The sequence below is a fragment of the Pteropus alecto genome, unplaced genomic scaffold (assembly GCF_000325575.1).
Source record: "Pteropus alecto unplaced genomic scaffold, ASM32557v1 scaffold30, whole genome shotgun sequence".
Classification (NCBI taxonomy): Eukaryota; Metazoa; Chordata; class Mammalia; order Chiroptera; family Pteropodidae; genus Pteropus; species Pteropus alecto.
In genome coordinates, this window is record NW_006429782.1 from 3,119,830 (window position 1) to 3,142,216 (window position 22,387).

At 63.0% G+C, this 22,387-nt stretch overlaps 1 protein-coding gene across 3 annotated transcripts in view; it reads left to right on the forward strand.

Moving 5' to 3' along the window:
* Positions 1–17,238, forward strand: part of KDM4B (lysine demethylase 4B) — a 133,874-nt gene extending 116,636 nt beyond the window's left edge. For all 3 annotated transcript variants that reach the window (XM_015585687.2, XM_015585680.2, XM_015585683.2), the window contains 12 exons: positions 1,976–2,430; positions 2,662–2,782; positions 4,735–4,913; positions 6,288–6,507; positions 7,958–8,034; positions 8,339–8,394; positions 8,570–8,678; positions 12,235–12,420; positions 12,537–12,701; positions 13,102–13,221; positions 13,825–13,917; positions 15,059–17,238. In XM_015585687.2, the coding sequence (XP_015441173.1) occupies positions 1,976–2,430; positions 2,662–2,782; positions 4,735–4,913; positions 6,288–6,507; positions 7,958–8,034; positions 8,339–8,394; positions 8,570–8,678; positions 12,235–12,420; positions 12,537–12,701; positions 13,102–13,221; positions 13,825–13,917; positions 15,059–15,235 (1,958 nt within the window). In that variant the 3' untranslated portion in view covers positions 15,236–17,238. The remainder of the gene's footprint in view (positions 1–1,975; positions 2,431–2,661; positions 2,783–4,734; positions 4,914–6,287; positions 6,508–7,957; positions 8,035–8,338; positions 8,395–8,569; positions 8,679–12,234; positions 12,421–12,536; positions 12,702–13,101; positions 13,222–13,824; positions 13,918–15,058) is intronic.
* Positions 17,239–22,387: the final 5,149 nt, after the last annotated feature.

A 22,387-nucleotide genomic window follows, 5' to 3' on the forward strand; every position in this document is an offset into this window, starting at 1 on the left:
TTCCACGTCTTCACATGGAGAAGAGATCCTGTTTCAGGGAGCCATCCACCTGTGTCCTAACAGGAGGGAGAATCTGTTATTTTCCTTTCTTGGCAGATAGCCAGCTTCACAAGGGGCCTGTGGGAGGGTGGACCCAGGAGTGGTCAGGTCCCCTCTAGCTAGGGCAGAGGTGCTGCAGGAACCCTCGGTGCCCTCTTAGGGCTCAGGACCTGAGGGTGGGGGTTGAGGGGTGAGTGCTCCCTTTGCCTCCTAGCTGATGGAGCCTCTCCTGGAGAACACAGGGTGTGCTTGCCAGGGACACCGTGGGCTGTCCCAGCAGCCACTACAGGGCTGCAGCATGCGGGGGGCCGGAGTGGGGACAGAGGGGGCTGGGGGCCACGACGTGGGCTCAGGCCTGGCCTTCGTGCGGATGAGCAGGGCGACTCAGCTCCTGCCAGCACTCCGAGCTGGGTGTCTGCTGGCAGGGAGGCCCTTGTTTGATCCCTTCCTGGGGTCAGTGCAGACCAGGGTCTAAGTGACACGCCCTCACCCAAGGTCACGGGCACTCGTTCCATCGCCTTTGGCTGGGGATCGGGGGCGCCGTGTAGACGGGTTTTACAGCAGGGGGTGGAACGCGGGCACCGCAGCGCGAGCCAGAACTCCTCGTGCTCCCTGTCACCACCGGTTGCCAGGGACAGGGGCAGGTCCTCGCCCCCCATGTGTCCTGTGCTCCCAGCCACAGACTGTCAGGCACAGTTACCGCTGGGCCTCACGGGTCCTGTCACCGGGACAACCACTCATCCCAGGTTGTCCAAAAAACCGTTGGTCCCAGACGACCGGAATGGTTAGTCCCCTGGGAGCCTGGGCCGGGAGGGTGAAGGCCTAGGCTAGTGTGCCCACTCTCCAGACAGGTCAGGCAAGGCCGGGGACACCAGGGCTGGCTGTGCTCTGGGCCTTGTGGTCTGTCGTCCTTGAGTGCAGGGTCCCTGATGCTGAGCTCTCCGTACCCTGAGCACAGCAGGTCTCACACAGGTCACCACCTGCAGTCTCCTGGGGCTGCCTGTCAGTGACCACACACATTGATTTGCTTTCAGTTCTGGAGGTCAGAACCCTGAGGGGTCTCATGGGGCTAAACTCAGGTGTGGGGAGAGTTAGTCCTTCGGGAGGCTCCCGGGAGAACCGCCTCCAGCTTCCGGAGGCGCCCCGCCCCGCCGCTGACTCGTAGCCCCATCCTCCGTCGTCAGCATCTCGTCGGCATCTCTCTGAGCCTCCTTCCATGTTCACAGCGTCCTCTGACCACAGCTGGGAAAGGTCCTCTGCTCTTAAGTGCCCCTGTTGGTACCTTGGGTCCCCCCGGACCATCTGCCTCCCTGAGCCCAGTCCATCTGCAAAGTCACGTTGCCCTGTCCGGTTCCACGCTCCCAAGTCCCAGAGCTAGGATTGGACATCCGGGGGCTGTGACTCTGCCAACCACGCCTCTCCCCACCCCCAGCCCCCTTAGTGCCACTGAAGGCACGCCCCGCTGGACTTCCACCCCGCCTCGTCACCTGTCAGGAAGTCCCCCCGTGCCAGCCCGTGGGGGCGGAAGGTTGTTCTGGGCCCTTCAGGCCCTCTCAAGTGACCATTCGTTTATGATTTCTTGTTTGAGTCTTTGCTATTAGAAAGTTCTACAAGTCATCGTGTGTGTTCATTATAGAAACATACAGAACTCAGAAATCTGAAAACAAACGAATCTTGCTTCTCTCCGCCCTTGGGAAGAAAGCGCCTCTTCCTTCCACCTCACCCCAATTCCAGAAGGTGCTCTGAGCACCTGCAGACCCTGGAGGGCGGGGGCGGGGGCGCCCCAAGGCTCGGGCTTGCCCCACGCCCGTGCTCTCTTGGGGAAGGCCAGTGCGATTTCTGCCACCTCCAGCCAGCTCCTGCCTGGGCAGGGGGCTCGCAGGAGGGTGTGTGGCTGCTGGCCTCGCCCTGACTGGTCTCCCCTCTCTGCCCGCAGAGGATGGGCGGGGCAAGCTGCGGCCGGTCAAGGCCAAGAGTGACCGGAAGAAGAAGAGCCACAGCCCCCTGCACTCTCACCACCCGCTTCTGCCCCAGCGGCCACCACCCCCACCGACCCAGTTCCCCACCGAGGAGGTGCCACCACCCCCACAGGGGCCCCCGGGGCTGAACCCCGGCCCTGCGGCCACCGAGGAGAGCACCCTGTCGCCGCCTCCCCTCAACGTCGTGCCCCCCCAGGCACCCGGGGAGGAGCCAGAGCTGAAGCCACGCCCCATCATCCCCATGCTGTTCGTGGTGCCACGGGCCAGCCCAGCCACGTGCGACAAGGGCCGCGTGGCCTGCCAGCAGGCCTCTGAGCACTTCGCCCAGAAGGGCCCCACCTGGAAGGAGCAGGTGGCAGCCCCCATGGAGCTGACAGGGCCCGAGGAGGAGAGAGCAGCCGGCGAGGTGCAGGTAGGGCACCTGTGACGGTCCCGGGCTGGGGATTCTGCCTGTCCCTATGTGCCGTCTCACAAAAGGGCCCTGTGGCTCATCACCAAGGCCAGCAGTGTTGCACGTGGTTAGAGACCACAGTGGCCCCCGCTGCCTCTTCCTGGGGCTTCGCACCCCCAACTGGGGGAGCCGGGGCAGGGCCAAGCTTGGCTTCGCTCCCGTTTCAAAGCCGTTTCCTGTCCTGTGTTTCAGGCACCGTCAACGTTCTCCAAGTTGAAGATGGAGATCAAGAAGAGCCGGCGTCACCCTCTGGGCAAGCCACCGACCAGGTCCCCGCTGTCCGTGGTCAAGCAGGAGGCCTCCAGTGATGAGGGTGAGTGGGGATGCCGTCCCTACCTGCTCGGGCCCCGGGTCCTATGTACCCCGTTCTCTCACCCAGAGCCTCCCCCGAGGTCTCCCTCCACCACCTCCCCTGCCGGTCATCCCCACCGCCACCAGCTTAGGCCAGGCCCTCAGCGTCTGTCCCCAGACTGCCCAGCCCTCAGACACAGCCCCACGCCCATAGCAACCCTGCTCAGCCTGCGGGTCTCCCCAGAAGAGCGCCCCAAGTCTCTTCCCCTCAGCCCCATTTGCTCTCCTTCTCACGGTGGGGGCCTCACTCATGCTGGGCTCAGGGCCGGAAATGCCCAGCGTGGCCCTCGAGGGCAGGCTGTAGCCGCCTGGGCTCTAACCTTAGCTCGCCCCCCGCAGCCTGGGACCACGAGGGCCATCTAACCTTCCTGCTGTAAAATGGGGGCTGCCGGCCCTTCCGGGGGTCCTGTCAGGAAGGCACACAGAGCTGAGGCACAGTCATTTCTATAGTGACTGTCCTTGCCTTTGACCTCAGGGCCCGCCGTCTACAGTAATCTCTGCCAAACGCTTCTGAGCAGACACGGTTTCTACACCTAGGCCTGGACTGGCTACAACCCCCACCCCCCATCCCCCACTTCCGTTCAGCTCCCATGGCCTCCATGTTTGTGCATACGAACCTGACCCCCTAGCTGAGTGAGGATCCTGCCTCATCCTCTCACGGCCCCTGGGTCTGCTCAGATGGCAGACACAGGGTGGGGCATCCAGAACATTTGCAGAGCAGATGAATAGGCCCGTGAGCAGAAGGCGCGCCAGTCCAGTGCGCCCCCCGGGGTTGGCCCCTCTGGTGACCCCTGAGAGCGAGGCCAGACTGTGGCCACACCCCCCATATTGAGGCTTGAGAAACGGACTCAGTTGGAGGGTCGCAGAGCTGCACAGGGCCTGAGAATTTGCTGATTTCCAGGGGCACTTTCAGTGGATGTCCTGGCTCTGTGGTCCCTGTGCCGTGGCTGGTAACTTCCATGCTGCCTCGAGTGTGGGGAGGAAACCTTTGCGTTGCTCCCGGCAGGCGGCTGTTGTTAGCAACACACAGGGCTCTGGCCAGTAACAGGGCTGGTAGCGGCCAGTCGCCACCGAAGTGACTTCCTGCCGCTGAGCAGGCTGTGGGCCTTGGGGAGGCTGCGGGGGGACGGAGCCCGCGGGGCGGGGACAAGGCGCGTCTTTAACGCCGGCTGCTGGGTGGGCGGAAGCCCTGCAGGGTCAATTTCTCATCTGCTGCTTCCGCCCTCTGTTTAAGATGCACGTGGAATTTGAAAATCGTGGGGACGGCTTCTTTCATTCTGAATTTGAGGGCTAGGGTGAGGTGGGCTCGGGGAGCACCATGGGCCACAGGGCTGAGCTCCCAGGAGTGGAAGGGGTCTCGGGGATCAGATGAGCCGGGGCCTCTGCAGGTGGCCTCACAGTTGCGAAGGCCATTGTATCTTGCCACGCTGGCCCAGCCGCTCTGAAGATCGGGGCCTCAGGAGTGAGCACCCAGCTTCTCAGCAGGCATTGACGCTGAGGTGCTGAGGAGACGCAGCGATGAGGTGTGGGGGTGGGGCTGGCAACTGAGGCCAGCAGGGGCCAGCTGTGACAGGAGGGTTCAATGCGACGCCCACGTGTAGCCTTCATCTTATCTCAGTAGGATTTGGGGTCACACCGCCCCCTCCCCGACTCCTAGCCATGCTCCTCTTCTGGCTCCGCTGAGCTGCAAGAGTCTGCACCTGACCTGTCGAGGCCTGAGCCAGACCTCCTGTCCTCAGAGGGGACCAAGGGCCCCCTGAGCTGGGGCAGCCAGGTGGCCGCTTTGCCGAGGCTCGGGGGCCGTGGCAGTGGGGACCTGCCGCTGTGAACGCTTGCGGCAGTGAGCGCTCATCGGGGCGAGGCGTGCGTCCTCAGGTGTGCTGACGTTTGTCCCCACGCCATCCTCTGCTCTAGAAGCCTTCCCCTTCTCCGGGGAGGAGGACGTGAGTGACCCTGAGGCCTTGAGGTCGCTGCTGTCCCTGCAGTGGAGGAACAAGGCGGCGAGCTTCCAGGCCGAGAGGAAGTTCAACGCGGCGGCCGCCCTGACCGAGCCCTACTGCGCCATCTGCACCCTCTTCTACCCGTACAGCCAGGTCAGCCCACGCCCCGGCGCCCCGCGGCCTGGCAGCTCCTGTCTGGCCCTGTAGGTGCCAGCGTTTGCTCCACCTGGGCGCTCTGGGGCTGGTGACAGGGACGGAGAACCCGTTTGCTGTAGGAGCCACAGTGGGATCAGCTGAGCGCCCGGAGGATGGGGGTAGGACAGGCGGGGCCGGACGGCCACAGCGTGACAGGCAGAAGCCCCTGGTGCAGCGTGTGCCGGAGGGACAAGGCCCAATTTCTTTGTTTTATCTGATGGGGACTTGTCAGTGGACATAAAGATGGCATCTGACGGAGGGGTAGCAGGGCACAGACCACTGTCCCTCCGGAAGCTCCTCAGCATGGCACAGCCTATGGGCCCAGAGGGGTGACTGGTGACCGGCCGAGTCCCAGAGGCAGGCTGGGGCCGGGCACAGACCTGTGTGGCCTGGCTGGGACACCAGCACTGAGCCGGGCGCCCAGCGTGCCGGACTCTATCCAGGCTGGGCACGCCTCTGTCCCGTGGGTCCCAGGTGGGGAGCCTGGCCCTTCCCTGCACCCTGTCCTGTGCCGTCAGCCACCAGGTCCTGCCCGGTCTCCCTCTTAATCTTGTTTTCTGCCACTGTCCCCCTCCTCCCGCCTGGCCACTGCCAGCCTTCCAGGCTTTTCCTCCCCTGCGTCCTATTCTTCCTGTTGGTGCCCCACCGTGGCCAGAACAGGCGTTTGGGAGGCCACGCCAGCCATGCGCTCCCCGGCCAGAGACTCAGGTCCTGGCTGCGCGCCCCACGGCCTTCCTCAGCTGTGACCTCCTCTCCCACGTAGCAGCAGTTTGCCCTGTGATGTCCCCGGTTCTCCCACCCACCCATCCAGCCAGCCTCTACCTTGCTGACAGATTTTGGTTCATTTTTTGAGTCTCCTCATCCACCACCTCTTCCAGGAGGCCTTCTCAGACCTGCTGTCCCCAGCCTGGGTCTGAGACGCTCCCCCACCCTCCTCTGCTCTCGCCCCTGCCTCTGCGTCCCTCAGGCCCTGGACGCTGAGTTCCTGGAGGACAGGGCCAGGTCTCACTTGCTCTTTCGGGTCCCTTGTTCCTAGCCTAGTGCCTGGTGCTTCCTGCATGTTAGCTGACGGGGCCTGAGCCTGCCCCGTACCTGGGGCACAGGCTGGGAGCATGGGGCAGGGTCAGGTGTCCCGGTAGGAGGCGCCAGCGCAGGCAGAGCAGAGCAGGGCAGGGGAGGGGAGGTGGGAGGCGGGCCAGGGCCGGGGTTGCGGGTGGAAGCTGCGTCAGGTGTGGGCGGAGGGCATTGTCAAGGAAGGCCCCTCATGGCCTGGTGCAGCAATGTCAGGTGGTTCCTCGCTGCCCTCTTCACCAAAGGTGCCCCCTTTTGCAGTCCCTGCAGACCGAGAAGGAGGCTCCCCCATCCTCGCTCGGGGAGGGCCCCTCCACGCCGCCTTCCAAAAGCGGCCAGAAGACACGGCCGCTGATCCCCGAGATGTGCTTCACCTCCAGCGCCGAGAACACGGAGCCGCTGCCCGCCAACTCCTACATCGGGGACGACGGGACCAGCCTGCTGATCGCCTGTGCCAAGTGCTGCCTGCAGGTCCACGCCAGTGAGTGCGGGTCTGCGGCGAAGTGGGCCAGGCTGGGGGAGAGTGCGCATGGGCCCAGGGCTGTGAGGTCTGCGGGGGGCGGCCCCTCTCATGCCACAGGGATACCCGCCTGCCCACGTGTGTGTGTTTGGGGAGCCCTTCCCTCTGGGCTGTCGCAGGACCTAGTGTCATGGAGCAGGGTCTTGGCCTCCAGGGGCAGATGGGCCACCCTTCCCCCAGGCAAAGCGGGCCTTCCCAGTGGCCTCCTTCCCGACAGTTGTGTCCTCCGGGGCCTGGGAGGCAGCGGGCAGGGAGAAGGTGCTCATTAACATTGGCGGTGAAGGTGAAGTTCTGGAGCGGTCCGGGGCCCTGTTTATCTCTGCTGTCAGCGCTCACCCTCCCCCAGACCCTGGAGCCCAGACCGTGACCACAAGACAGAATGGCCATCTGCCCCTTTCCTGGGCTCGAGGAGGGCAGTGACCGGAGACTGAGCCCCCAGGAGCGGCCGTTCCGGAGCCTGGAGCTCTGCGTGCCGCACACCCCGCGGAGGGACGCAGCCCCGACCTCTGTCCCTCGCCGTCCCCGCAGGGCTGCCCCAGGTTCATTTTGTCTCCTGTCTTGGGAGCCTGTTGGCTCGGCCCTGTGGGTCTGGCGTGGGACGTGCTCCTGCGCAGCCTCCTGGGGGCCACTCTGGAGGGGCCTGCGGCCGGGGGCCAGGCCGAGACCTCATTCACTGAGCTGGGGCGGCAGAGGCTCAGCACAGAGGTGGCTCCCAGGGACCTGCCGCTGGAAGGAGGCGGAGCCTCCGCTTCCTCCATGAGCCAGCCACCTCCTCCTCTCCAGCCCTGACCTTAACCGAGTGCCCCATGGACTGAGCAGGGTCAAGGACAGGCTCTTGGGCACCTTGCTGTCCCTGGGGCCTCTGTGGGGACAGAGCCACCTTTCTGCAGCCCTGCTGAGCAGTGACCCCAGGGCGAGGCGAGCCCCTCGCTCTGGGACACGACCCTCCCTTCACCCCCCTTCCCCATGCCCTCTCCCCATTTCTGAACCGTGACCACATTCCACAGCAAACCACCTTGATGACTCAGAAGCCCTGATGTGGTTTCTGAGGTAGCAATTTTGCCGGGCACTTGGCCGGCCCGCCCAGCCCCGCTGCTCCAAACTCCAGCGCCCTCGAGGCCCACTTCGCACGTCACAGAACTTCTCGGTCACTTTCCCAGGGTCCCAGCCCAGCAGAGCCTGGGGGCGGCAGCGAGGGGCCCGGGCTGAGCGGGTGGTGGGGGCTTCTGCGAGGCGGGCCTTGCCGCCCTCTCGGCCTCTGCTTCCAGCCCTTTCTCGCGTGCGTGGGCGGCAGCCTGGGTCGAGGGGGAGCGGGCGGCGGAAGCAGTTTCCTCCGTGCCGGGCTGGACTCCAGGGGGCCCTGGCGCTGCGGGTGGCACGGTCGCTGATGCCCCCCTCTGCTGTCATTCAGGCTGCTACGGCATCCGCCCAGAGCTGGTCAACGAAGGCTGGACGTGTTCCCGGTGTACAGCCCATGCCTGGACCGCGGTAACTCGCCCCTGCGGCAGGGGTGGTGCTCTGAGAGCCACCGGCCCCGTGGGGAGCCAGGCCAGGGCCCCGGGCTTGCCCATCCTGAAGGGGGACCTTGGGCTGGGGGCCCCGCCTCCCTGGGTCTCGGTTTCATCACCTCAGCAGTGAGGGGGTGGAGCCCGGCGCACTCCGGCCCCACCCTTCCGTGGCCACTAGTTTGAAATGTAAGGACCGTGGGCAGGGGACGGACCAGGCCCCGGAGCAGCGTGGGGACAGCTCTGCCCCGTGCCTCACTCACTGTGTGTGTGTCTGGTCCCTGCAGGAGTGCTGCCTGTGCAACCTCCGAGGAGGAGCCCTGCAGATGACGACCGACCGGAGGTGGGTGGAGGGGTCCCAGTCAGTCCCGGGGCCTCGATCTCGGTGGGGGAGGGAGGGGCAAACAAGCGCCCAGACTGTTCCCTGAGGTCCATAACCCCTAACCGGCCAGCAGCAGCATGCGGACAAGGGCAGTGCCCGTACAAGGAGGCGACCCCTGACCCCTGACCCTCCCCAGGTGGATCCACGTGATCTGTGCCATCGCAGTCCCTGAAGTGCGGTTCCTAAATGTGATGGAGCGCCACCCTGTGGACATCAGCGCCATCCCCGAGCAGCGGTGGAAGCTGGTAGGTCCCCTGGAGCCCTGCCCTGTGGGTGGAGGGTCACGCCAGGAAGCCAGATGCCACCGATTTCAGCCGCACCAAAGCTGATACTTCTTGAATAGGTCCCAAAGGGGTAAGTTACCAAAGTCAGAAGGCGCAGAGGTCCCCCTTACGGGCACAGCGGGCTCCTGGCCCCCCAGTCCCTGTGCGGTGATGTCTTCTGCACACTTTGCATGTGGACCAGTGGCCGGTCGCCACCTTCTGCCCTGCACTTCCCTCGTTACCCCCCTGGCCTGTCTCAAAATCTCGCGGTAAAAGCTCTTAGCGTGAGGTCATCCCTCTGAACAGATTGTTAAGTTGACAGTACCCTGTCACTCGTCGTGGGTGTGGCGCGGACGGCTCTGGAGCTCAGTCGGCATGCGTGGCGGGGGCCGTGTGCCTGGCCCCAGCCCTCGTCTTGCCTGAGTCTGTCGTCCGGACCTCGTCTCGGTGGCCTCCTGCGGCATTTGTCCTGTGTCTGGTTTCTCGCGCTGAGCAGTGTCCTCCAGGTCTTTCCGTGCTGTCACAGTGGTGGGGTGTCCCTGTTCCTCGTGGCTGGCTAACATTCCGCGTGGGGATGGACCGCGCCTTCCGTAGCGATTCACCCGTCGGGACAGCGGGGTTCCCTCCGCGTCCTGGCTGTGTAGAGCGCCGCAGTGAGCATGGGGGTGCCGATGCCTTTGTGACTTAGCGTTTCGGATTTCTTCAGGTGAAGCCCCAGAAGCGGGGTTGCCAGCTTGTAGGGCAGCTCTGTGTTGGGTGTTTTGAGGCACCCCCACACCACCCATAGCGCCTGCGCTGCTGTACACCCTGGCCGTGCAGGAGGGCGAGTGGCCTCCCCTGCACCCTCCCGCCGTCTTGGTGATTGCCTGAGGTGACAGCCATCACGGCTTTGACTTGCGTCTCCCTGACCGTCATCCGCACCATTGAGCCCTTTCCCTGTACCTGTTGGCCACCTGTATGTCTTCTTCAGAGGAATGTCTGTTCGGGTTTTTCACCCATTTTTAAATCAGGTCGTGTGCTTTCTGTCGAGGTGTTGGTCCCTCTCGGTGCATGTTGAGCTTCCCCTCCAAAGAGCATATGGCCGTCCCGGGTGGGGCGCTCTCGCTGAAGAGTCACCCGTGGGGAGCCTCGGGGGTGAAGGCGGCACGGCAGAGTGTAACCATGAGCGAACGCTGGCTTCTGTTCCCAGCTCGGCCACCTGCCAGCTGCGTGATTCTGGACAGACTCCTGACCTCTCTGTGCCCCAGCCGTCCGCCCCGCATGGCCCCTGCATGGCGCGCGTTAACCGGGCCTCACCGTGAGGCGCTGGTCTTGCTATCTGAGCGCCAGCGCCTGCTTGGTGGCATCACGGCTGTGTGTTTGTGGCAGCCCGCTGAAGATGCATCCCCACTCGGGTGTGGGAGTGGCAGCTCTCACGGGGCATGTTGCCCTTGGCCAGGTGGCTGGGCCCTTGGCCAGGGTGCTCGACGACATCCTGGCCGCTTTTCCTGGATGGTTGGTTTCCCGGCTGCCCGGGTGGTGCTGGGATGTTGACGCCCCTGCAGGCCCACCGAGGGCAGGAAGCAGAGAAATGGGGCTGTGGCAGTGGCCTGGTAGGAGGCCCTTTGGGAAGGGACAGAGACGCCCACCTGGAGCCCACAGCTGTGGCACCACCAGGCGGGGCTGAGCAGTCACCGGCAAGAGCCTGCGGGGGACCGGGTGCTTTGGCCATGGACCGCCAGGCGGCCGGCGCCAGCCTAGCCAGGCGCAGACGGGCGGTCAGGAAGAGGCTGGCGGCCTGCAGGGGTTTGCAGCCGTAAAAGGCTTCATCATTCAGGCGGAGTGGCGGTGCGGCACACAGCCGTGCTCCGTCCTCCCTCCAGACGCTTTATGGATCATCTGACATTTCCAGCTTGCGGCCTCTTCATTACCTGCACTTGTAACGATGAATTAAAAATCCTTTTACATGAGGTTTGCTTGTACTGCCTAATGGGGCCGTGCAAGGAAGCTGGCAGTTAACTCCCGCTTGCCCAGCTGCCAGCCCACCTCCCCAGGGTCACACACAGGCCGCAGGCTTGGGGACAGTCCCTCCTGGTCATGGTCCATCCATCTATCCCCAGGACTCCCTGGCCATGGGCTCCGGGTGTTTGGGGCGTCCTGGTGAGTGGGGACTGGCCCCATCTGTCTGGTGGCCTGAGCCTTGCGCCCCCTCCCTTTACCAGGCTGGGATGGGTCCCAGAAAAACCATACACAAGACGCGCCCCACTCTGGTATCCCGACAAATGGTACAGTGGGGACCAGGCCCACATTCCTCATGATGCAGAAACTCAGAACAATGAGCTGCCAGCCACGTGGGAAATGAATCGTGCTGAGCCTCAGGCCGGGCCGTCGGCTTTCTCCTGAGCCTCAGCGGTGGGGCAGGTGACGTGTGTGAGACCATGCGCCCTGCTGGTCTCAAAGGACCACCCTCCCAAGGGCCTCGGGGGCCCTGTGCGCGCCTCTACTCCCAGAGGCCAGGATCGAGGGCTCACGCCGTCCGGATCACGTGCGTCGGTGCCCGCCCCGCAGGCCGGCGGGGGAGTTAGGTATTGACAGTTTAGTAACGAGCTCTCATTGCCATCGATCCGTTCAGCGGATCCCGCAGCGCCCTTGACCGCTGTGCTTATTTGGCTTTTGAATACGGTTTCCAGAGCGGTAAAGGCCGCTTATTAAATGCTCAGAGTGATGAACGTGGTGGGCCTGGCGACGGCGGAGCTGGAGGGGCGGGGGGTGGCCCTGGATGCTGACGCCACAGGAGCAGGTCGCTCTGGGCAACGGGGCCTTCCTGTCACGTGGATCCCCGCACGGGGTGAAAGGCCTCGCGCGGATGCCCCTTCTTACCCCGGAGGCGGGTCTGCAGTGCCTTTACTCAGAACCGAGGCAACGTTTGCCGTTTCAAAACGAACCTCTTAGTCAGTTTTTGTATATTCAGAATTAGGCAACTATCACTTCTATCTGATTCTGAAACTTTTCCACCACCCTAGAAAGAAGCCTCGTCCCCATCAGCAGTCACCCCCATCCCCCTCCCCAGCCCTTGGCACCCACTCACCCACGTCCTGTCTCCATGGACGTGTCTTTTCTGGACGTTTCACATAAATGGACTCACACACTACGTGACCCCATGTCTGCCTTCTCTCACTGGGTCCGTCCATGCTGCAGTGAGGGTCGGCGCCTCCATACTTCGTGGCCGAGCGATGTTCTGGTGTGTGGTTCTTTGGTGCCTGCTCCAGGCAGCTCCGCAGAGGGGCTGGGCCTAGAAGAATCCTGGAAGCGTTCCTAGGGGTTGGGGGGAGCCACAGGCCGAGGTTGTGGGCCTGGAGACCCAGCCCAGGGCGATTTGCGGGGCTCTCCATTGCGGTCAAGATTCCTAGCCTAGCAGACCCCCCAGGCCCTTCGCAGGGTGCCTCCTAGCCCTGGGTCTCGGGGGTCACTCCCAGGAGACAATCCTGGGGGTCCAGGGGGGCTCACAGTACCCGGGGTGGTCACTGGCCAGATCCACATCTCCCCTCTGTGCCCCCAGAAATGCGTGTACTGCCGGAAGCGGATGAAGAGGGTCGTTGGCGCCTGCATCCAGTGCTCCTGCGAGCACTGCTCCACGTCCTTCCACGTGACCTGCGCCCACGCCGCCGGGGTCCTCATGGAGCCGGACGACTGGCCCTACGTCGTCTCCATCACCTGCTTCAAGCACAAGGCCGGGGCCCACACCGTGAGTCCCCAGCCCTGCCCCCGCTCCTGCTGATCACTGCCCGGGGCCCACACCGTGAGTCCCCAGCCCTGTCCCCCGCTCCCGCGCACTCACGCGTCCCTCTTCCCTCGGCCCAGGTCCAGTTCCTGAGGGCGGTGTCCTTGGGCCAGGTGGTCATCACCAAGAATCGCAACGGGCTTTACTACCGGTGCCGCGTCATCGGCACCACCACACAGACCTTCTACGAAGTGAACTTTGACGACGGGTCCTATAGCGACAACCTGTACCCGGAGAGCATCACCGTGAGCTGTGGGCGGGTGTAGGGTGGGGGCTGCCGCTAGGCAGCTGGGAGGTGGCCCAGTCCCTCACGCGAGTCCCCTGTGGCCCCGCTGGACAGGTCCAGGCCCTAGGCCCCCTGCAGGGGAAGCACTGCCTGTTTCTGCAGAAACAGAGCAGAAGGTACCGTCAGTCTGGGTGAGCCGATAGCCAGGGTGCCCCCCCCCCGGGGGGTACAGCCACCCTGCCCCGCAAGACCCCAGTCCTGTGTGTGCACAGCTGCCGCCAGCGCCCGGGCCGAGCGCACCGCTGGCCCCTTGCTGCAGCGGGAGCCTCGTCACAGCTGAAGCGCAGACAGCGTGGCTGGGGAGGGCCGGCCGCTGTCTGGGGGCCTCCGCCTCACCCCGCCGCCTTCTGTCCCCACAGAGCCGAGACTGCGCCCGGCTGGGGCCCCCGCCCGAGGGGGAGTTTGTTGAACTCCGGTGGACTGACGGCAACATCTACAAGGCCAAGTTCATTTCCTCTGTGACCAGTCACATCTATCAGGTGGGCGGGGCCCTGTCTTCCAGGTGGGGACACGGGGGTGGGGGGGGATCCCCACAGGTGAGTGGGGTCTGGTTGAGCTCCGCCTGCCTAACGCAGAAGGTCGGGGCTCCGTGCGTTTTAAGGGGACGGGGCCTCTGGTTGCCTGAAACTTTCCCCGTTAGGGCTGTTTTTCTGATTTTTTGTGTGTGGCAAAATATACATAACATAAAATTTACCGTTCTACCCGTTTTTAAGTGTACAGGTGTAGCGTCTCTGGTTTTTTTCTTTAAACAAGGCAGTTGTCAGTGTCTTCTCACGACTGCAGAAGGGAGGTCATTTGCCAGCGTGGCGTCTTAGGAGGAGACTTGCCCGCTGCCCAGCAGCCACAGCTGCCGCCGCGCTCCCTCTCATGCCACCAGATCCCTCTGTCGCTTTTTACCACATCCCGTTTCCTCTCACTGCCCTTACTCGATGCGCGAGGACATGAGCCAGCAGGTGGGGGACGCCCCGGGACCGGCGTCCGTCTCCGCGGGCCAGCAGTGGTGACCGTGGGTGGGGGACCGTGGCGAGGACGGGGTGAGCCCGCGGTGCATGGCACCGCCCCTGAGGACTGCCCTTCTGCAGGTGGAGTTTGAGGACGGGTCCCAGCTGACGGTCAAGCGCGGCGACATCTTCACCCTGGACGAGGAGCTGCCCAAGAGGGTCCGGTCACGGCTGGTACGTGATCAAGCAAGGCCTTGGGATGTGGCCTTGTCTCCTTTGGGGGGTGGCTGAGGGCAGTGCCCAGGGAGCAAGCCAGGGCCTGGGCCGTGGCAGGCGGAGTCGGGTTTGCTGTGACCCGTGACAGCCTGGGGAGGAAGGGACAAGCCCGCGCCATCCTGCCCCGCCAGGCACACCGCGGTGCATCCAGCGCCCAGAGCGCCCTGCGCCCGAGCACATCCGAGCACCAGGGCTGGCCGCGCAGAGAAACGCGTGTGCACAGCTCCCCTTTCAAAGGGAACGATGGTCCCGGGGGCGAGGAGCGGCCACCTTTCCTCCTGGCCGTTTTCTTTCTCCCGTGTTTAATCCAAAGAGCAAATCTTGGGGAGCAGGTGGCTCTGGCCCCGGGTGAAGGAGCTCAAAGCAGGAGCTGGCGGGGGTGGCACAGCTGCCCTCCGACGCCGGGTCCCCTGGGTAGGACGGGTTACCAGGCAGAGGAGCAGGCCGTCCCCCTCCCTGTGGCACAGCCGTCCCCTAGCCACCCGTCTGCAGCACAGACCGGGACAGACCGGCCGCCACCCGCCCTCACAGGGGGCCCGTGACCGGCGTGTCGAGACTGCCTGGCACACAGGATCGGGGTCCGCACAGGGATAGGGTGCTGAGAGGCCGTCTCCGGTGACTGGCTGTCCCTCTTGTAAGGTCGTTGGCTGAGGGGCAGTGTTCTTGGCCCCCAGAGAGGCGGGCGTTTGCTTCAGCCACGTGTCCAAGGGGAGCCCCTGTTTCCGTGCATTTGGGCTGCCGTAACCGAACACAGACCGGGCCATGTGAACCACAGAGGTTATTTCTCAGAGTTCTGGGGGCTGCAAGTCCAAGATCAGGGTGCCAGCAGACCTAGCGTCCGGTGCGACCTGCCTCCTGGTCCAAACCAGCCCGCCACGAGCGTGGGACGGACGAGCATGGGCCATACTCGTGGGCGAGCACTCTGGGGTCTCTGCCCTCGGGCGCTGAGCCCTCTCGTGGGGGCGCCACACGCATCACCTCCTCCCCTGCAAGACCCCACCCCCTAGGTCCATCACACAAGCCGGGGGAGGTTCGGCATAGCGTCGGGGGACCCAGACCTGGGTCGTAGCTAACGCGTGTGCTCCCTGGCCTCCCGCAGTCACTCAGCACCGGGGCACCGCAGGACAGTGTCTTCTCCGGAGAGGAGGCGAAGGCCGCCAAGCGCCCGCGGGTGGGCGCCCCGCGTGCCACCGAGGACGCGGGGCGGAACCCGGACTACCTGGCCTTCGTGGAGAGCCTCCTGCAGGCCCCGTGCCGGCGTGGGGTCCCCTTCTAGGACAGCGGCCGCCCGGCCACCCCTCGGCCCAGCAAGGCAGGCGGCGGCGGGCCCTGGCGTTTGCTTGCTGTGAATTCTGTCCTTGCCTCCCTGGCCCCCAGAGGCTACCTCCGTGCTCTGCGGGGACAGGAGCGAGCAGGACGCCGGCACGCGGCCCCCAGACTCAGGGAGCAGGGCCACGCAGGCTCTGGGGGGCCGGCCGGGGCTCGCGCCTCCCACCACTCAGATTCGTAAACCACGTCAGCTCTTCTCGAAAAGGTGCTACTGCGTTGCCTGCCTCCCGAGCAGCCTTTGAGATTGTGACTTCTGTACATAAATCACCTTTGTGAGGTTCTTTCTATAAATACCTATTGTTTAAAAAAAAAAACACACAAGAAAAAAAGGAAAACAAAAGGAAAAGAGTCCCCAAAGTTGTTTTCTAGATTTGTGGCTTTAAAAACAAAACGAAACGTTCTTTTTCTCAGAAACGAGACTTGACATGCTGAGGAAGACAAAAGCATCTCGTTTTTTTTTTTTTTGTTTTTGTTTTTTTTTTTTGTTCGTCCGTTTGTTGTTGTTTTGAAATCTTACCGTCTGTGAGCGGGCAGGTGTGGAGAGGCCGGGAGGTGCCGGGGGCCTCGGGCAGGGCGCCCAGCGACGGCCGGTCCATCACTCCACCCTGTCCCTCGCTCTCCCCCCGACTTCGCGAAGGTCTGGGCAGCGGGCATCACTTCCTTGGTCCCTGCCAGCGCCTTTCTTCTTTGCACCGGACAGGAGAAGAGACAGGAGGAGGCTGACACTGCCCTTCGGTGGCCGAGCGCCGGCCACGGAGGCCTAGGCGCCTCCCTCCTGTCTGTGAGCCTTTGCAAAATAAACACTCTCTTCTGGTTTGTTCCATCTTTTGCTTCTTCTCCTGTGAGAACCATTCCACAGCCAAGGCCTCAGGTGACGGAGTGTCCTCAGTGCCACCGAGGCCTCCGTCGGCCTGCTCAGGGGAAGGGAGACCTACAAGCTGATGACCTCAGGGGCAAGCGGGCGCCTGGCTCCCCCGGGGGGTTGGACAGGCAGCTGAGTGGCCAGCTGGGCGACCCAGGTCCCGCCGTTTCCTGTTCGGTGAGGCCGGTGCCCCCAGCCCCCTCAGGGCCCCTGCTTTGGCTGTGGCCCTGTGTCGCAGGTCCTTCCTGGGACCCTGAGGGGCCGGCAGCATCCTGTGTCACGTTTGACGCGTGGGTTCATTTGTCTGGGACAGGGCGAGGGAGAGAGATCGCCACGGCTTCCACCTTGAGGGAGGCCCGCCTCGTCAGAGTCTGGGTAGAATCTAGGGGGGAGGAGAGGTGCCTCTCACGCGGGCCCGGGCGGGAGGCGGCCCTACTCAGCCTTCCCGCTCTCCATCCCCAACCCCTGCTCGCCTCTGTAGAGGGATCGGGAGCATAATTTGCTTGTATAAAAATTATTTTGAAAATTAAAAAAAAGAGTGTTTTAACAGTTGCCAGGCCAGAGAGAACTATTTAAGGAAAATGGAGAGAAAGTAAATGAGCCGAGAACCTTTCATTTCCTTGGTGGGGGGAGGGGCCAGGTGCCCAGAGTGGGCAGGGCTGGGAGGTTCCGAGGGGAGTCAGCCGAAATGGGGGGGTCTCCCTCTGCATGCAGCACCCCCGCCTGGTGGTGCTGTCACTGTGTTTATATGTAGTTTGAAATGCTATTTATATTGTAAAGAGAATAAAAAGCAGGCGGACGCCCCCGCAGCCCTCAGGGTACGAGGGGGTCCAAGGGGTCGCCAGCCCCGTGGCAGGCTCTCTGGGTCGCGTCCCCGTGCGTTACGGGGCGACTTGTGCAGACAGGCCGCGGCACAGCAAAGGGGAGACACGTTTCCCCACAGATATATCTGTGTCTCTGTGCAAAAACGAAAACCCACCCACCCTGGTTCTTTTCCCACCCGAGATTGAGGATGCGCTGTATTTCTGCCTAATTCCCCTGCCTCTAGGTTCATACTGAATTAAAGGCTCGTGAGCACTGCAATTACAGGTCTGTGTCGGCGTGTCTTCATTTCTGAGCGGTGCTGGGGGATGGGGCCTCAGTCCCCACCAGGGGTGACCACTGGGGCGGGACAGACTAGGGCCCCCCCTGGCGGGCAGGGCTGGGCAGCATGTGGCCTGCCCCCCGGCCTGAACTCCCAGCCCCCAGGGTAGAGGACACTTCCTTTCCGAGCTGGATGCAGGTATCATGTGTCTGCATGGACCTTGGGCCCCGCTCTGGGGCAGGCTGGCAGTAGAGGTGGCCGTGGCAGCGAGTCCCTTCTGTCTTTGACCCCTCTCTTGTCCAGAGCCAGTGGCCTCCCTCCCCCATGGCCCTCTTAGCCTTTGCCTGGTTCCTGTGACATCGGAGGGGTGGGTGTGCATTGGGCATGGGATGAGACTGGGCCCCCAGCATTCGTGAATGTCACTCATCCAACAAGGACTGGGAAGCGGCAGCGATGTGGCAGGCCTGATCCCCGCCACGGAGAAGCCGAGGCTGGTGGGAGAGGCGGACAGTAAGTCAAAGGCGTGGGACGCCAGCTCTGACGCGAAGGACGCAGCGGGACAGTGTGGTAGGATGTGCCGTTGCCGATGTCCCAGCTGTACACGGGAGTCCTGAAGGAGATGAGCGTGAGCCATGGGGACAATGGGGGGACAGTCCTCAGTGCAGAGGCCCTGAGGTGGGAGGACCAGCGAGGAGCCCCGAGTAGCTGTGTGGCCAGAGAAGAGTGAACCTGGGGGAGAGGGGGAGGGGCGGGGCGTGCAGGGCCTCGCGGGCCGTGGGGAGGATGTGGGCTCCCACCCCGAGGGAGCTGGGGTGCTGTGGACAAGGGAGGAAGGGACCTGACTCCGGTGCTGACAGGCGTCCCCTGGCTGCCATGGGGCTGCAGACTGCGGGGACCAGAGTGGGAGTGGGGGACCAGGGCGCAGAGGATGGTGCCGAGTACCTAGAGAGATGGCATTGCCCTGGGCAGGGAGAGCATAGTCCCCTGCGTGAAGACACAGGTCTGGGGACCCAGCAGGGCCTTTTGGAGACGTGTTTACTGGACAGGTAAGGAGGGGACCCGGGGCTGGGCCCAGGGTGTCCGTGCAGGATGGCGGGAGCAAGCAGCCGACGACGTGGGAGAGGAGCGTGGGGCCCCTGGGGGCACCCTCCGCGCCTCGAGTTTTCCTCCGCAGAGCTGGCAGCGTGGGGCCGTGGCGCCCTAGCAGAGACCTCTGCGGCGTCTCCATCCAGCCGCAGCCGCCTGCCCCTTTCAGAGATGCCGCCCCCAGCGTCTTACCGGCACCGGCACTGCTTCCCCACTGGCTACAGGGGCCCTCCGCACCCGTGCCCGGATGAGTCGGTGTCCTCTGAGCCCACCTGGGGCTTGGTGCGCACGTTCAGTCCTCGGCCCCGGGGAGGGGGGATGGGGCACGGACGGCAAACCCAGGTGGTCTCAGCATGGCTGCGGATGGCCCACCCTCTCCTCTGTTCTCCAAATGTCGTAAAATGGGGAGGCGATTTGGGACAGGCCCTCGTGGTCTGCAGCCAGGGCCGAGACGCCGGGCCGGACCCCCAAATGTGCAGCCATGTGGCGCCAACGGAGCCTGTGTCACCCTGAGCACTGGGCGCTGCGCTCGGCGCTGGAGTCTGGTTCGTAATCCAGGCCGTGAGTATTTCCTGCTCCGTTGCCCTGTGCCAGGACCCGGGCTGATGGCCGAACAAAGGGAGACTCAGCCGTTGGTTCCGTGAGTTCGGAGTTTGGGAAGCAGGTGCAGGACAGAAACTGCAGGGACCTTCTGAGCATCTTCGGCACGTGCCCGGAAGGGCAGGAGCAGGGGCCTGTTGCGTAGGAAATTTCTAAGGAGGTGACGTTTAAATGGACCCAGCCCCTCAAGGTATGGCCTATCAGAGACGAGCCAGGGGCACATCTGTACTCAACCCCATCCTCCTAGGGCAAGGCCTGGCAGCCTGAAGCCCTCAGGCCAAATCTGGCCCTCTACTTGTATTTATAAATAAAGTTTTATTGATGGCCTATCAGAGACTTGGGCCAGGGGCACATCTGTTGAATACCCCATCCTCCTAGAGCAAGGCCTGGCAGCCTGAAGCCCTCAGCCCAAATGTGGCCCTCTACTTGTATTTATAAATAAAGTTTTATTGGCACACAGCCATACTCGCTACTTTAGCATCATTTATGGGGGCTTTTGCTTTACATGAGCAGGGCTGAGCCGTAGCAGCAGAGAGCACCTGGCCCCAAACTAGGGTAAGTGGGAGGGGGCAGCCTGCAGCCCTCAGACCCACCTTTCCTCTCAAGCTCCCGGTTAGGCCCCCAGGGCCCCAGCACCATGCCCCCCACCTGGAGCACTGCGGAAGGAGAAGGGACTTCGACCAGGGACGCTGCGTCCATCCGTCATCCACCCACTGAGGAGCCCTGCCCTGCACACCTCAGGCACCCCTGCTCATCCTGCTGGCTTCTGGCAGGGGGACCAAACATGCCTGGTGTCCAGTCCAGTCCTTCCCGGCTGCCCCCCACCCAGGTCACCACCCTTGGGCTGGTGCAGAGAAGGACAGTGACTTTGGACCTCCTTTGGCCTCTGCGGGCCTGGTTCTAATCCCCGCTGCCATGTTCACGGCTGTCACGATGGTGCCGAAATCCACGTGTGTCTGTTCCCCGCCCACTCCCCATCGCTAGTTGTGCCTTCTCTCCCCCCACCCCTGGGGCCCCCTTGCCCTGGTGATGCCAAGTGGGTGACACACCTCGGAGAGCTGGCACCCACCCCAGGGAGCGTTCTTTATGATTAGATTCACTTAACGGTTTTTGCTCCGTTATTGGGGAAAATAAGAATTATTTGCTGCCTTGGGTGGTGCGTGGGGTGACGCACAGCGGCTGGCGGAAGCGCGAACGTCCGGCTGCCCGGTGTCTCCTTGGTGCGGCATCCATCCTGCTGCTCGCCGGTGACAGGGACAGATGACCACCCTCCCAGCAGCTGCCTGGGTGGGGGGAGGGGCCCTCCAGACCAGCACGGCCCCTCCCCCGTTAACAACCCAAACCGTGGGTGCAAACGGGGCTCTCGAGAATCGATTCTGTGGCACCGGCCCTTCTTAATGGCCCCCGCCGGCCCCCAGACACTGCCCTGTCGGCCCCATGTTTGTTCCCAAGGACCACCAATGGGTTGCTTAAAACAACAGACGTTTATTCTCTCCCTGTCCTGGAGGCCAGAAGTCCGAGATCCAGGGGTCACAGGGCCGCGTTCCCTCAGAAGCTCCAGGAGAGGCTCCTTCCTGCCTCTTCCAGCTCCTGGTGGCCCCAGGGTCCCTTGGCTTGTGGCTGTCACTTCACCCTCTGCCTCAGGCTTTACGTGGCCGTCTCCCAGTGTGTCTGGTCTTCCCCTGTCTCCAGTGTCCCTCAGCCTTGCTCTAGGACACCAGTCATGGGATTGGGGGCCCACGAAGAATCCAGGATGATCTCTTGATCTCGAGACCCTTAATTATTTCTGCAAAGCTGCTTTTTCCAAATGAGGCCAGTCACGGGTTTCGGGAACGAGGACGTGGGCACGTGACACTCCAGCTTCCTCCCCCACCATGGATGACCTGTATCACCATGGTCATCCTGTACTGCAACTGCCTGGTCCCACGAGCCCCAAGAGCACAAGGACAAGGCCTCGGTCCCGTCAGCACCCGCAGGGCTCGGCCCAGGGCCCAGCAGATGGTTCTCTAAGGCCCGGTCCCGCCGGTTAGGCCCCGAGGACCAAGGTGGGCAGTTACCCAGGGGGGCTGCCATGGGGGGTGGCACAGCGCAGGGGCGAGGAGGCGCCTCGCTCTGACTTACAGTCATGGTCTGTTTTCACGCTCCTCAAACCACAACTAATTCAAGTCAGCCGGGGTGTGATGGGAACCCCGGAATGGAGAGCAGACAGGAGCCTGCAAACCGGCTGAGCTGCGAGCCAAGCAGAGGCAGGAGAAAGGCGCCGGTCTACGCGGCTTTGGCCAACGGGTTTCTGGACGCCGTTGGCGGGACACAGAGGCCCGGCCCCGGCTGGGCCCGGCGGAGCGAGCGGCCGCTGTTCAGCATGACTTGGATGGAACGCTGAACCGATGCAGAAATAAATTGAAGATGCTGGAGCCAAGTTCCTCGGGATCAGAGAGGGAAATCACAAACAGGCCGAGGGGGCGGGAAGCCGGAACGAACCTCATGCTGGGTGGGAATCAGCAGAAGTGCCCGTATTAATTCTAGGTTTGATATATTTGTAGACGGAGACCTACAAATACGTTGGAAGCGAAGGTGGGTCTGTGTGTTTGATGCCCCGGGAGCAGCAGCCACACCTGGCGTCCGCTGTCGACTTTTAAGACCTTTCTCTGAACGCAGGAACAAGAGTTCTTTGGAGAAATCATTAATTTTGTGCCTGGGGCAGGGAAAACACGAGATGGATTTGGAGCATCTCGTGTTGCCAGACAATGGGAAATACTCACTAAAAGATACAGGTTCGTAGAACGGGCACAGGACGCAAACCCAAAGCCACTCCCGTTGGCTAAAGCTGGAAGAACTTGACCAAGATAAATGATAGCGTTGGGTTACAACCTGTAGAATAAAATAAATGTCCGAATTGCTATAAATAATTGAATTAATAAATAAGTGCCTGGCGGGGGGCAGATCTTCCTTACAGATGCATTCTGGCTAATAAATGTAGGAGAGAGGAGGGCATAGGAGGTTACGTTCGGACTGCCCACGGTGACAGTGACGGACTGCCTTTGCTGTCCTGGCTTTGCCGCAGGAGCCTGGGCTGCACCGGGGGAGAAAACGCCTTGTTCCGGGAGCTCACGGCACCTCGGGAGGCGGACGGGAGGAAAAAACAAATTATGCAGCAGGACAGAAGATTGTAAATGCTAGAGATGGTGGGGGAGGGGGGGCTGCTGGGGCTGGGGTACGTTTTTATACAGGATCCTCAGGGTCTCACTGACGAGGTGACATTGCAGCAAAGACCTGAAGGAAGTGAGGGTGTGAGTCAGGTGTACGTCTGGGGAGGAGAAATCCAGGTGGAAGGCACAGCCCGTGCAAGGGCCTGGGGCAGGACTGAGCCTGGAGAGTTGGGGGAACAGTGAGGAGACGGTGGCTGGAGCAGAGTGAGCGAGGGGGACGGGGGACGGAGGGAGGAGGGCAGGGCAGGGAGGGGACAG